Genomic DNA, 14393 nt, shown 5'->3' with positions numbered 1-14393 from the left:
AAAATAATCTGTAAGGGCAGCAAAGATTGAATTCAATGAGAGTTTACTCCCCAAAAATTATATATAGCCTTTTCAGGGAACCAGAAATTCCATCTAAATTCCACAAAACTTTTGGTAATGAAGAATAATTTATACATTGTTCATAAGAATATTTTAATTGTTTTAAAAATTGATTTGATTGCTATGACTGGGGGGGGGGGGAAATGTAAGTTTACTGTACTTGTTACATGCCCCACTTGAAATCTGGTTCTTAGTAAGGAAAGAGATTGAATTAGTAGCTGAAGTCATTTTTTTTTTTGTAAGAGCTATTTTCCATAATATTTATAGCCTTCAGTTTTAATTGCAACTTAGCAGGGTTCATATCAAGCTGTCCTGGTTCACTGGACAGGCAGATGGGCAACATATAAAAAATAAACAAAGCTTTTCCCTGCAACATATCTATGCAATGAAAATGTAATTGTTCCAATTTGCAATTCATTCTACATGAACAATTTCCATGGGGACTGCCTATCTCCGATTTAAGGACCTCCATTTTTGCAGGATCCAATCTGGGTCCGACACTAGGATCAGAGTTTTAGTCTTCCAAGCTTTAAGACTTGTGCTGGAGCCCATCAGGGTCTCCAAACTTGGCAAATTTAAGATTTGTGGACTTTAACTCCCAGGATTCCTCAGCCAGCCAATTCTGGGAGTTGAAATCCACAAGTCTTAAAGTTGCCAAGTTTGGAGACCTCTGCTCTAGAAGAATGTGTGCATCTATGTTTCCTGAGGATGAGTCCAAGAGCTCAGGAAACTAAACCTCTGGTCTCAGTGACCAACCCGGATTGGATCCTGCAACATTACCCTGGGATGACATGTATATTTGCCTTCACTTCCATTTTTATTTGAAAATCTTGTTGATTTTCTTCTGTTCTTTATCAAGTAACACTCCAGCAATTAGGATCAGTCATTAATCTCAAATAGATTTCAAATATGAAACCACTGAGGTTCAAGAAGTAACACCCAGAAGTGTAGCTTAAAGCTGTTTCAACATAAAGTCATCAGACTGGCAAGTTCGGCTGTTTTATCCATCCCATGCATTTCGGATAGAAGTTTAAGAATTCTGCCCTGCACAAAATACGGCAGCTGTGTTCTCCAAGCACCGGAGTCAGATGAGGATGAATCATGGTGATTGTTGTTATTAGTGAGGAGTACTGCTTTCGGGCACCAGGTGCTGGGTTTTGGGGTCTTGGGGGTTTTATAGTTTCTTATGTATTTTTATAGTTACTATGACCCAGGTGCCATGCAACGGGAAGAGCTCTCGTCCTCCCCTCCAGCTCCTTCCAACCTAGCAGTTCGAAAGCATGCGAACGCAAGTAGATAAATAAGTACCAATTTAGCAACATGACCGGGGAAATGTCTTCGGACAGTGCCCTATAGTCAGCAATGAGTAGTGGCATAAAATCCACAGGGACTTCTTTACTTTTTTTCTATGAGCCAGAGCTATGGTATACAAGACAGGTGGTCTTACAGGTTTCCTAGATAAAGAGTGGATTTATCATCAAGGTAGAGAAAAACAAACCCCATTATGGCTGTGCATTATGCAGAAGTATTTATTTATGGGACTTTCTATTATTTCAGCCTCAAAGCCTCAGGCAACATACATATATCAAGAATAAAATAATAGAGCAATAATAAATAGGAATTAACACACCCTGGTAATACAATAAAGGAAATAAAAGTTCAGATTACGATCTTAAGTCTGAATGCAGAATTCTGATATCTGGTTACTGTGCTCTTATCTCTCAACTAGCAGAAAAAAATAGCACAAAACAAGCCAGGAACTAGATGGATTCACACACTGTAGTAGGAATCATCATGCTGTTACTGTATTGTGTGACTGTTTTATTACCTTTGAATATTGTGCCTTATTCAAAAATATGGTTCATATAAATTTATGAACTCAGTACTATTTCAAGGAAGATAACAGGAAAGCAATATCTACATAATAGATATTTAGAAGAAACATTTCAGAGATGAAGCTTTTCTAACATGCTATGCCAAATTTATTTATAAATCACTAATGTATCAATGGGGGATGTGCCCTTGCGGACCTGGTTATTTTTAACTTATTAAAGTGATGCTGTTATTATATCTTATGTGCCTTTTAGCCTAGAGGCTCCATGTTTTATGTTGAGATTTTATAGCTGGCTGCACATTATTATTGCTTTTATTCTATGTACTGCACCAAGATAAAGGGGCCATAATACTTACTGCTATCTCGAGACACAAAACACTAAAACTGTTTCTCCCAAGCTATTCCTCGAGAAAAAGACTTCATTCTTAAGCTGTAGAGAAAAACCATTCCAGAACCAAATGACATAAACTTGGTCAGGAAATGCTGCCTGGATTCTAAAACATTAGCCTTTGGCACAGAAAGTTTAAGATCAAGCCTGTAATTATGTGTTGCAAGACTAACAGTAACTGGCTGCTAGAGGCCAGAAGAGACATCAAGTTGTAAATCAACCTACAGTTAACTTTTTCAGGCCAGAAAACAAATGGAATTTTTTTTTAAAAAAAAGCAAGACCCTTAACCTATGAAAGACAACAACTTGATTTCCACCAAGGCAGCTTAATGCCCTTTGTCCTCCTCAGCTTGTATAAATTACTACAGTGGGAGCTCTCCCTGACAAGCATGGTTAGAAGCCTGAAGCTAAAGAGTCTTGAGTGTCCATAGCAAGCAGGTACATCAAGAGTAGGACTAAGCAACATCTGAGGAACAAAGGGTGCAATTCAGCCGCCCAACCTGCTGGAGGGAGGGAAGGAGGAAGTCACCTGTTCAGGGAATAATATCACAGGAAGAGGTATGAACATTTTTTTTCAGTTCAATTATCATTGAATGGAACAATTGGTTAGATCATTTTAAAAGGTAAATGTATAATACAGGGACTTCTTATCAGCAAAATTAAATTTAACAAAAGACACCACAGGCAAAAAGTCCAAGTAACAAATTTACCATCTTCTCTTCATATTCCGGATCAATTTCTTTTTCGGACTTAGTTGCCTTTGGAGGAAGTTTGAGTTGAAATGGAGGATCATTTTTCTGTAAATAAAGTGAAAATTCTTCAATCACAACATATTTAATAAAGAAAAAAGACAGGTTCTTTTCCCAGCATAACACAGATTAAAACATTAAAATGGAACAGAGCCGTGGTTCTCAGCCTTTTCTTCACCACACCCCTTAAATGCCTTTTTGTGGCCAGAGACTGTACCACGGATCTCCAAGACTTAAGATTTAAATCATAACAGTTGTTCAAGCCTTACCCGACCCCATGACACCAAGCCCCACCCCAAGGGTCTGCGGACCACAGGTTGAGAACCATGGGAATAAACTTTGTCTGGTGTGTCTACCATAAAAGTATGTATTACCAATTTGAACATTACTGTGTATTAAACAAAGCCATCATAAATGGCCAGTACTTACCTAGTTTATTAGTAAAATATAAAGAATTTGTTAATAGATTTCAGTTCACAATATTTTTGAGCTGTTTTGACATTTCAAGGATTGTAAGCCTCATTTTAAACAAGTCAGAAAAATAATATGTCACCTGAGAATACTTCATGCTTAGAGTATACAAATATATTACAATAAAGCTGTATAATCACCCAATGCTGAGTAAATAGGCATTAGATGGACTAATGTAAAGTGTTTGACCTTTGGTTCACAAATAACTGATTTTGTTACAAATGAAAAAACATGGTCACTTCCCTAAAATATTTATGTATAAAAAAGTGACTGGTTTGCTTATGACATTAGTAAATATATGAGCAGATTAATTAATGTATATCCAAATGGGCAGATTAAGGCCAAAGGAATACAAGGAAAAACAGATAACTGTACATACTTTTGGTCAGCCTATTCCAGTTCAGTATAATAAACAACAAAAGCTGGAAATTCCTACAAATGGAATAAGTTTGCTGCCAGATTACACACTGGATTTGTTAAAACAATATTTGAACCCATGCTTAACTGATACAGACTTTACTGAATTAGCCCACTTGGTACGCTGAACCACAAATACACAGGCTGCATTTGAATTACAGACAGGCAGGCATTTATTGCAAAACTCCTCTAAAAACCAATGTAGCTTAGCAATTGGTTTCCAAGCTTGTGTCAAAAGCTGATGAATGAAACTGACTAGCTCTCTCTGTCTGTCTGTCGCTCCCTCTCTCCCTCCCTCTTCCTCTCTTTCCCATCAGGAAAGCCATGCTGGATCATATAAAAACTTTGTTTAACATTTGGCCCCTATAGTAGCTAGTGATGTACAGACTATAGCCTATAGCTGAATTCGTCGGTGTGAGCCCTAGGGAATCAGCCCAGTAGAGATAAGCATTTTACACTAAGAGCAAAGAAATTGAGAATTGATCCTTCATTGGATCTGCAACTCACTGGATGAACTGAATCCCAGATGTTGATGCAAAATTCCTTTTTTTTCTATTTCAAATGAAAACATTTAAAAGACAGAGAACACTATGTGTCCTCAAATGGCCCATAAATAGCCACCCTTCATCATAAAAACCAAGGAGAACCTTGCAGAACGTGCCTGAAGTATCCCATTTTCAACACTGGCCCAAAAGATGCAGCCAGGATGCTACCTCAGCAACTGTTCCCGCTTACTGTTCTCCCAGCAACTGGTGGTTCAGAGAAAGCTCCAGTTCTCTGAATGCCACTTATGAGACACACTGCCTTCCCGTCTTTCACCACCCATCCTCTTAAAAGAAGACAATTATTTTTCAGAGGAGCGATGCTTCAAAGACTGAACCTCGTTGCCTTGGAAACCAAGGACATGATAGGACATTTCAGGGGGGGGGGGCAGGGGGGGGCAGAAAAAAAACATCCTGGGTAGCCATGGCAGATACCAGGGGAACTACAGAAAAGCAAAAGCTATTTATACTGCAAATACTAGCTTGTTGATGCCCCCAAAATGCACCAGTTATCATCCCCTGTCCCTATCTGATTATTTACTTATTCAAAGTTACAATAGAACTGAAAAAAAGTGACATTTTTTCACACTTACAACCTTTGCGGCATTCCCCCTGGTCACATGATTTATGTTCGGATGCTTGCCAACTGACTCACATTTATGACGGTTGCAGTGTCCCAGGGTCATGTTGTCCCCTTTTTCAACCTTCTGACAAGCGAAGTCAATGAGAAAGCCAGATTCACTTAACAACCGTATTATTAATCTTACAACCGCAGTGATTCACTTAACAAATGTGGCAAGAAAAGTCGTAAAATTGGGCAAAACTCACTTAACACATTTCTCACTTAGCAACATAAATTCTGGGCTCAATTGTGGTCGTAAGCCAAGGACTACCCTGTATCAGATCAACCTAAAAGGCTTCATGAGATCCACCTAGTTCAGCCAGGTGTCAGGGAAAGAAAGCCTCACTGTGGTCAAACCTAAACCTGATTTTTGGGGGTGCCTCCATGCAGAGATTGTGGGTGTTCTTGTTTGTTTTTTTAAACAGCAATGCAAGGATTATTATTAACAGATTAACAGAGTTGGGAGGGACCTTATAGGTCATCTAATCCACCCCACCCCACCCCAGGCAGAAGACCCTACACCATTTCTGACTGATGGCAGTCCAATCTCTTCTTGAAAGCCTCCGCTGATGAAGCTCCCACAACTTCCAAAGGCAACTTCTGTTCCATCAGTTGATTGTCCTCACTGTCAGAAAAATTCTCCTTATTTCCAGGTTGAATCTCTTCTTGTTCAGTTTCCATCCATTATTCCTTGTCTGGCCTTCAGGTGCCTTGGAAAATAGCTTCACCCTCTCCTCCTCTTTGTGACAGCCCCTCAAATATTGGAAGGCTGCTCTCCTGTCTCCCCTGGTCCTTCTCTTCCCTAGACTAGACATGCGCAGTTCCTGTAACCCTTCTTCATATGTTTTAGTCTCCAGTCCCCTAATCATCCTGGTTGCTCTTCTCTGCACTTTTTCCAGAGTCTCAACAATTTGCTCCTGCCTTCTCCATGGATTTCAGACATATTATGCAATGGTGGGAGAAGGAGAGGAGAGAGAAGAGGGGTGGATTCAATTCATTGGAAGCCCTGTAAATACAAATCCTAGGGCTAAATCATTATGAAGAAAATACAGGTAGTCCTCAAACTTACGACCATAATTAAGCCCAACATTTCTGTTGCTAAGCGAGTTGTGCCTCATTTTACAACCTTTCTTGGCACAGCGGACAAGTGAATCAATGCACCTGTTAAATTAGCAATACAGTTGTTAAGCGGACTCGGCCTCCCCACTGACTTTGCTCGTCGGAAGGTCGCAAAAGGGGATCCCATGATACGCACCGCAACCGCCATAAATGCGAGTCGATTGCCACCCATCTCGATTTTGATCACAGGACCATGGGGGATACCGCAGCCGTCGTTACATGTGGAAAAAAAAAACACCCGTAAGTCAGGGCTGTTGCAACCTTGAACCGTCACTAAATGAACTGTTGTAAGTCGAGGACTACCTGTAATGACTAGCAGCAGGCAGACTCCGATAACAACAGTGCTGATGGGGAAGAGGCAAAAGGAACCAGTTTTAGGACAGACCTGCGTGCAAAAATTATATCCCTATAATCTCAAGGTGTGGGAAATGGCCTGAGGAGGGGGAATATTTATTTATTTATTCCAGATGTTGTTCTACTGCACTTTATTAATTTATCTGATTCTTTTTGTTAGCCTGTATTGCTTTTTCCCATTGTTTTTATTTGAAATATGGTTTTACATTCGGTAAGCCGGCTCAAGTCGCCATGGGCCAATAGGCGGCAATGTAAATTCAATCAATCAATCAATCATCAACCAATCAATCCACCAAATGTTTCCAGGGTCCACTTTTCCTCTCCCCAGTCCGGCCTCCGGAAGCGGGATCTCCCCGTGGTCTCCCATCCAAGCCCGAACCTGCCAACACGCTTCTCTCCCTGAAAGCCCGGCACTCGCCGGTCAGCTGACCCGAAAGGCCCCGGGAAGGGAAGAGAAGGAGGCCCCCAAGGGCAAGACTGAATCCAACGCCGACGGTGAGGTACCCGGTTGCCATGGGCGACGAGGCGCGGAGCCCCCCCGCCGCTTCTCCCACCACCACCACCACCACCGACGACGACGACCCACCTCGTCCTCGACGGGCTCCTGCGAGAAAGCGGCCGAGGTTGAGGGCTCCTCCTCGCCGCCCGACAGGCCCGGGGTGGCCGAGGCCGGCGTGGAAGCGGGCTCAGCAGCTGCACCGGCATCCATTTTGGGCCGGTTAACGGGGAGACGCTACGATGAAGCTAACTGGACTCCCGCTCGCGCCAAGCATCGCGAGAGGCCCGCGAGAGCTCCGCGGCGCAGGCGCGTTTCGGAAACCGAGGGGGGCGGGGGGCGGGGCCAGGCAGCCTTGGCTGCGCCTCCCGGGCGGGGCTCCCACGAGAGCGCGAAGAAGAGCCGGTGAGCGTCGGTTTGCTGCCCGCTGAAGGCAGCTGGTTCTCACGTTAAAATGGTTGACTCGTAAAATGAAAAGGTTTCCCTGGAGGAGCGCCCTTCCTTGTTTCAGCTGGCCCGGGAGCTGCTAAAGCTAAGGAAGGTTGGACGGGAGACCACGCGGAGGGCCAGGGAAGCAAGTTGTTCCAGAGGGGGCGCCCCGTTTTTATTCCGAAACTGAAGAGTGAGAGGGAAAGGGATTCAAGACGCACCCAGTTATCTCTTGCCTTTAAGCCAGGGGTCTCCAAACTTGGCAACTGTAAAGGACTTCCAACTCCTTTGCTGACTGAGGAATTCTGGGAGTTGAAATCCACCAGTCTTAAATTTGTCAAGTTTGGGGATCCCCTGTTTTAAGCCCTCTGGGGAATTCTGGGAAATGTATTCCCCATGCCTAATAAAGTTGCCAACTTTGACAAACACTGCCTTAAACCAAAACGAAAGGAACACATTAAGACAAGGTTCTGCAAACTTGGCAAGTTTAAGACTTGTGGATTTCAACTCCCAGAATTCCTGAACTAACATGACTGGAGGAGGAATTCTGGGAGTTGAAGTCCAGAAGTCTTAAAGCTGTCAAGTTTGAAGACCCCTGGAATAGATAAAGAGAGGTAGAATAGATAGAGAGAAAGAGAGATAGATAGAATAGATAGACAGAGGGAGAGAGAGAAAGATAGAATAGATAGATAGAAAGATAGAATAGATAGAGAAAGGTAGAATAGAGAGAAAGATAGAATGAATAGATAGATAGATAGATAGATAGATAGATAGATAGATAGATAGATAGATAGATAGATAGATAGATAGATAGATAGATAGATAGATAGATAGATAGATAGCTCGATCAGGGGTCTTCAAACTTGGCAAGTTTAAGACTGGTGGACTTCAATTCCCAGGATTCCTGAGCTAACATGGGAGGAATTCTGGGAGTTGAAGTCCACAAATCTTAAAGCTGTCAAGTTTGAAGACCCCTGCAGTAAGATATAATAATAATAATAAAATAATAATCATCTGTTCGGCAGCTCTAATGAGCTTGTAAACAGTGGATGAAGTGAAGAGTTGAATTAATCTACCGAGACCTGCTCAGCTACTTAAAGTTAAAGCAAAATGTAATTTAATTCACGCTGTCTTTCCCTTTCTGGTGTATTTGGCAAAAGTCATTTTGTGCTGAAAAGTGGAGTACCTCCGGAAGGCTCGTAATCCATGAGCCCGACTAAAGATGCAGACTTTGGATTCTGGGCTCTTTGCTAATTCATGCGATGCTGTGAGGTTGGTTTACATTTATTTCCTAAGCCAGGGGTCCCCAAACTTGGCAACTTGAAGACTTGTGGATTTCAACTCCCAGAATTCTCCAGCCAGCTCTTCTGAGAGTTGAAGTCCTCGAGTCTTCAAGTTGCCAAGTTTGTGGGGGCCCTGTCCTAAGGAAATATCTTATTCAAAACAAGTTATTCACCAGCTCCTTCTGAGATGCATTTGTTCTCCAAATCGCACAAGCATGGCTGGATACAGTGGTGCATATTTGACATACCAAAAAGAATTCAGTCTAGACGAATGGGATTTATAACAAAATTCTGTAGGCTGGGAAGGGTATTCTTCCCCCTCCTTCTTAAGGATACACCACTCGGTTCTTCTTCCATCCATTTTCCCAACTCCTCCCTTTCCTAGCAATCCCTCCCTGTTTCTCTGGATCCTAAATAACTTGGGTTCTGGATTTCCCCTGTTCTTCCGTTTTTACAAACCACTCTAGAAAATCCCAAGCCCTTTAATGTGTATTTCGGTGGGTGGTACTTCCTAGTAGTTAAGGTGCCAGGCTGGAAACCAGGAGACAGTGAGTTCCAGTCCTGCCTTAGTCCATAATTTCGGGGCAATGTCTCTCTCTCAGCCCAACCCACTTCACAGGGTTGTTGTTATGGGGAAAATAGGAGAAAGGGGTATTAGGCACGTCCTGAAAAGAACTTCTTGCATAAAAGCATTTTGCTAGCCATCGGAAACCTGTTTTGCAACATCAGATTTTATACTTCGGATGTAGCGATTCCCCCCAAAGTCCATGCAATAATACATTAGTTTGGTATTTAAAAAAAACCTCTGGAATCTCTGAGAAAGGCAGAGCAAATTATTGAAAATTAGAGAGTTGCAGAATAAATCCGTTGCTTTGGGTTTTTTTTAAAAAAAGGGTGTAAAATCACATGCCACAAATGTTTATGTCAGCTGACATGAGTTCCAAATCCTCCCTCAACTAAATTCATTTAAATATTGGCCAACACCCTAACTTCCCTAGCAAGTTTGGCTACCTTCTCTAGAGAGTTTGTAGCTACAGGCTACAGACGGTGGATGCATCCTTATTCCATAGGGATGAAACTCGGAAACTCTGGAGTCTACCTGGTTGAGGAGGATGGGGGTTGGAGTCCAGAACTGTTGGGAGTTCCTGGTTTCGAATAAAAAAAATCAGCACTCGGCCAAAAACCTGCTTATCACCCGAAATATCGATTTAATGGGAAATTATTTATTTATTTAATTTATATTGCTGCCTATAGGCCCCCTGGCGACTCGAGGCGGCTTACACGATGTAAAACCCTATTTAAAACAAAAAATAAAAATAAAAAAAACAATAAAAACTAACAAGAGTAATCAAATAAATTAGTAAAGTATGATAGAACAAAATTGGGGTGGGGGGTGGGGAACCCAACTCCCACCCCTCTCCCCGACAACAGCAGATCACGCTGGCCATTTGATGGGCTCCATCCCACTCCGGGTTCCCCAGGCCCGCTGGCCAAACCAGGTCTTCAGTGCCTTTCGGAAGAGTATTAGTGAGGGGGCCATTCTAATCTCTGGGGGGAGGATGTTCCAGAGAGTTGGAGCCACCACGGAGAAGGCCCTTCTTCCAGGTCCCACCAGGTGTATCTCCCTCAAGGGTGGGACCTGCAACATTCCCTTTACCTAGTATTAGAATCAGTCCTACCAACAATAGTTATTTCAAGTCTTCAAGAGTTACAATATTAGGAGAACTTGTTCCTTGTATCTATCCTATCCTATCCTATCCTATCCTATTCTATCCTATCCTATTCTATTCTATTCTTCATTCCAATATTCATTCAATATGCTATTCTATTTTCTATTCTATTCTACTCTACTCTACTCCAATTCTATTATTCTATTATTATTCTACTCTACTCTATTCTACTCTACTCCAACTCTATTATTCTGTTCTGTTCTGTTCTGTTCTGTTCTGTTCTGTTCTGTTCTGTTCTGTTCTATTCTATTCCATTCCATTCCATTCCATTGGACTCCACTCCATGTTTTCTATTCTATTCTATTTCTATTCTCTCATTCCAATAACCTGTCCTATTCTATTCTATTCTATTCTATTCTATTCTATTCTATTCTATTCTTCATTCCAATATTCATTCAATATGCTATTCTATTCCATTCCATTCCATCTGAACTCCTGTTTGACTGTTGGCTCCAATGAAAATCTAAAGATTTGGATGTTATTGGCACTTCGCTTCCTACCAGCTCCGGGCAATTGGGGCGGGGTGGGGGAGTGTTGTTGCTGACGCCCCCGAGCGGCCGTGCCCCTTCTGTTCATCCAGTCCGGGTTTTTCCTCTCCTCGGGGCGGAGCAGCGCCTCGCTCGGGGGATCCAGGCCGGGTTTTCGCCTCTCTGCCAGGGAGCGCCGGGTCAGCTGTGGGCGAATGCCCGGGCGGGCGGGCGGGCGGGCTGGCTGGCACAGGGCGCGTCTCCAGGAACCGCTGGTGGCAGCAGCTGGTGGCTGCCCTCCTTCTTCCAAAGGGCTGGAAGGGGACGAGAGACTCTTGCTGCCGACCCCGCTGGCCCCCGCCGGCCCTCCGGACAGCACCCTCCGGTAAGCCACGGGGCAAGGGCACGGCGGGGTTTTTGCAGAAGGGGCTGGACGGGGCACGTGTAGCCTGGGGCGGCGGGGGGGTGGGGGGAACTCGACCCGCGACTTTAGGCTCAGGTTCGTTTCCTCTCGCCCCTTTCTGCTGGCTCCGCAGCCTGCCCTGCCTCGGCTGCCACCCGGGGCTGCGTTCCCACGACCGCCCCGCGAGTTTAAGCCAACTCAGCCCGGGTCCTGGCTTGAGGGTCGCGGCCGAGGATGCGGGTCACGGCAAGCTTTCCTCGGGTGCTTTCTCCGTGACTTGCGGGACGAAGAGTTGTGGGAACGGAGAATCCCGGCTTCTGAATCGGGGTGGGGGTGGGGGCGGGGGGGCGACTCGGGTGGAGCACCTGCCTACATTTCGGACCTCCGGAAGGTGTCCGGCTGTTCCGGCTTTGCCCGGCTTACCTCGAGCCCTAACGAAGATCCGAGTTTGGCTACCCGGTTGAAGCTCGACTAGATTTTCAGAACGCAACTTGTTGATTCAGGCCGTGCGCGACGGAAAGTTCACCTCTCTTCTTTTGAAAGTACTTGGGGACTTGCAGGAGAAGAACGGGAAAAGCAGGAGGATTTGATTGTGTGGTCACCAAAAAAAAAAGAGTTTTGCAAACCTTGGAAGGATACTCTTTTCCATCTGACAAAAACGGTCCAAAAGCTTTTCTTTCACTATATTTAAGCAAGCATTTTATGACCTCAAATCTTGACTTGAGAAACATTTAGAAGTGTTGACTGTGGACATATGTCGGTGTATGATTTTTCTTTTCTTTTCTTTTCTTTTCTTTTCTTTTCTTTTCTTTTCTTTTCTTTCTTTCTTTCTTTCTTTCCAGTGTCTAAAAGGAAAGCCATAAAAATGTTTTTACTGGTTCATCCTTCAATATCTCATATACATGCATACGTCTTCATTTGATTTGTAGAAAAGAAGTGTCCATTTCTGTAAAGCAAGTTTCCCTTTGTTTTTTGTTCGTTTGTTTGTTCTTTAAAGTCTGCTTTGTTGAATGAGCCCTTATTGCTTGGGAGTCACACACACCCTGCCAAACCAAAACCACCAAAGCAAATTACACCGTGGTTTAACATTGTATGGGAATCAGGCTACTTTCTGACCCTAAAGTCACAATTCCCTGTAATTAACCCATCAGAGAAACGTGATCATTTGCGGTGACTTGCTTGGGACTGTGACCTGTGACATTCCTTTGATGTCTTCCCCAGGGATTTTGAACACATTTTACCCAGTTATGTGCAATAGTCACCCAGGGAATGTAGAAGGACATCAGGATTAATGGGTGGTTTGACTGAGCTTTCTTGCAAAAGAAAAAAAAAAATAGCAACCCAGCCCCTGACGTGGCATTTTCTCACTTCCATCAAAGGTATTCCTGAATAAAATAGATCCTGGAGTAGACCGAGAGATGTTGCCCCATCAGTTTCTTTTGGAAAAAAAATAAAATAAAGTGATTTGGGATTAACAGATAAAGAACGAAGGCATATTTGTTAGGTATTTCCTGACTTTTCTGCAAAAGCCCAGGGCAGCTTTTACAAAGATCTCCCTTCATTTTTATTATAAGGAGTCAAATTCTGGTGAGAGAGAATTACAGACCTGGAGTTGTCTGCTGAATGTTCATGACTGAGGATACATGGATTCTTGGGCCCCTGCAGCCCCCACCCACAAATAGAATAGAATAGAATAGAACAGAATAGAATTATTTATTGGCCAAGTGTGATTGGACACACAAGGAATTTATCTTGGTGCAAATGCTCTCTGTATGCATTAAATAAAAGATACAGTCATCAAGAATCATAAGGTACAACACTTAATAATAAAAATTAACCCATGATGTCTCAACTTTGGCAGTTTTAAGATGTGTGCACTTCCAACTCCCAAGATACTGGGAACTAAAGTCCACATATCTCAAAGTTGCCAACAGTGAGATATGCTGCATGCTGCTTTCACCTTTAAACTCTCTGGGTCTGATGCTGCGACCTTGCTGAAGCTTGTTGGTTTTACATATGGTTTGAAACCACAATATCATGTTTATGTGTGACAACTGTTGAAGCCTATGGTCTGTATTGAGCTGTGTTCTTGTTTTATATATTGTACACACATACGTATACCCATAGGATATACCGTAAGATAGATCCCATAGTCAGATCCCATAGTCGAAGGATCTTCAAACTGGCCAAGTTTAAGAGTTGTGGACTTCAACTCCCAGAATTCCTGAGCTAACATGACTAGAGGGGGAATTCTGGGAGTTGAAGTCCACAAGTCTTAAAGCTGTCAAGTTTGAAGGCCCTGCCGTAGTCTGTCACAATACATTTTATTGAGCCCTACTATTTTCAGAGAAAATGTTCCTTTGCTTAGGCATGTTCAACGATCACGCATCAAATTAAGTAAGTATTTAGAAGAAAACGGCAACTCATTCAAACATCGAGTGTAATTATGTTGGACTTTTGTCAATGGGCCGGACTTTTGGTGTAGCACTTGAAACAAGTTATATAGCTGGTTGAATAAGCCTCAACACATTAGATTTGGTCATCATGCTATCTCTCTCTCTCTCTCTCTCTCTCTCTCTCTCTCTCTCTCTCTCTCTCTCTCTCTCCAAAGAACTCCACCTTTGTCTTCTTCCTTGATGAGTTTCCTGCTTTACACTATTTATTTGTTTATGTCACACCTTTATTATTTTTACTAAAAACTCAAAATGGCAACATATCCCACACACCTTCCTCCTCCTGTTTTCCACAGAGCAACCACCCTACAAGGTGGGTTGGGCCCAGAAGGAAGGACTGGCCCAAAGTCACCCAGCTGACTTTCATGCCTCAGGAGGGACTAGAACTCATTGTCTCCCGGTGATTGGCACAAAGCTACCCAGTTGGCTTTCCATGGCTAAGGCAGGACTTGAATCCACAGTCTCCCATTTTCTAGCCGGGTGCCTTAAACCACTTGACCAAACTGGCTTTAACTGGCTATTTAAATGAGAGGCTGCTTTGTAAAAATCAACTGCATTCCTGATTGTTGGCTTTGC

The 14393-nt window shown here is 43.1% G+C and overlaps 2 protein-coding genes across 7 annotated transcripts in view; one reads left to right on the top strand and one right to left on the bottom strand.

The window, feature by feature from the left end:
* The window catches only part of LOC113437982 (SWI/SNF-related matrix-associated actin-dependent regulator of chromatin subfamily A member 1), a 41832-nt gene extending 34455 nt beyond the window's left edge, over positions 1–7377 (bottom strand). Inside the window, exons 1-2 of the mRNA XM_087940930.1 lie at positions 7143–7377; positions 2993–3079 (exon numbers count right to left, since the gene is read on the bottom strand). Of these exons, the coding sequence (XP_087797056.1) occupies positions 2993–3079; positions 7143–7265 (210 nt within the window). The 5' untranslated portion in view covers positions 7266–7377. The remainder of the gene's footprint in view (positions 1–2992; positions 3080–7142) is intronic.
* A 3642-nt stretch (positions 7378–11019) lies between these two features.
* LOC113437870 (synaptotagmin-like protein 2) overlaps positions 11020–14393 on the top strand; it is a 51346-nt gene continuing 47972 nt past the window's right edge. Inside the window, exon 1 of one of the 6 annotated variants that reach the window (XM_087940920.1) lies at positions 11020–11346. The gene's annotated coding sequence lies outside the window, so the exon portion shown is untranslated. The remainder of the gene's footprint in view (positions 11347–14393) is intronic. The other 5 variants (XM_087940922.1, XM_087940925.1, XM_087940923.1 and 2 more) reach the window with 5 other exon arrangements.

The sequence above is a fragment of the Pseudonaja textilis genome, chromosome 12 (genome assembly GCF_049901715.1).
Source record: "Pseudonaja textilis isolate UNSWEBS1 chromosome 12, rPseTex1.2, whole genome shotgun sequence".
In the NCBI taxonomy this organism is placed as follows: Eukaryota; Metazoa; Chordata; class Lepidosauria; order Squamata; family Elapidae; genus Pseudonaja; species Pseudonaja textilis.
Note: the sequence above shows the minus strand (reverse complement) of the source record. Positions and strands in the feature narration are given on the sequence as shown.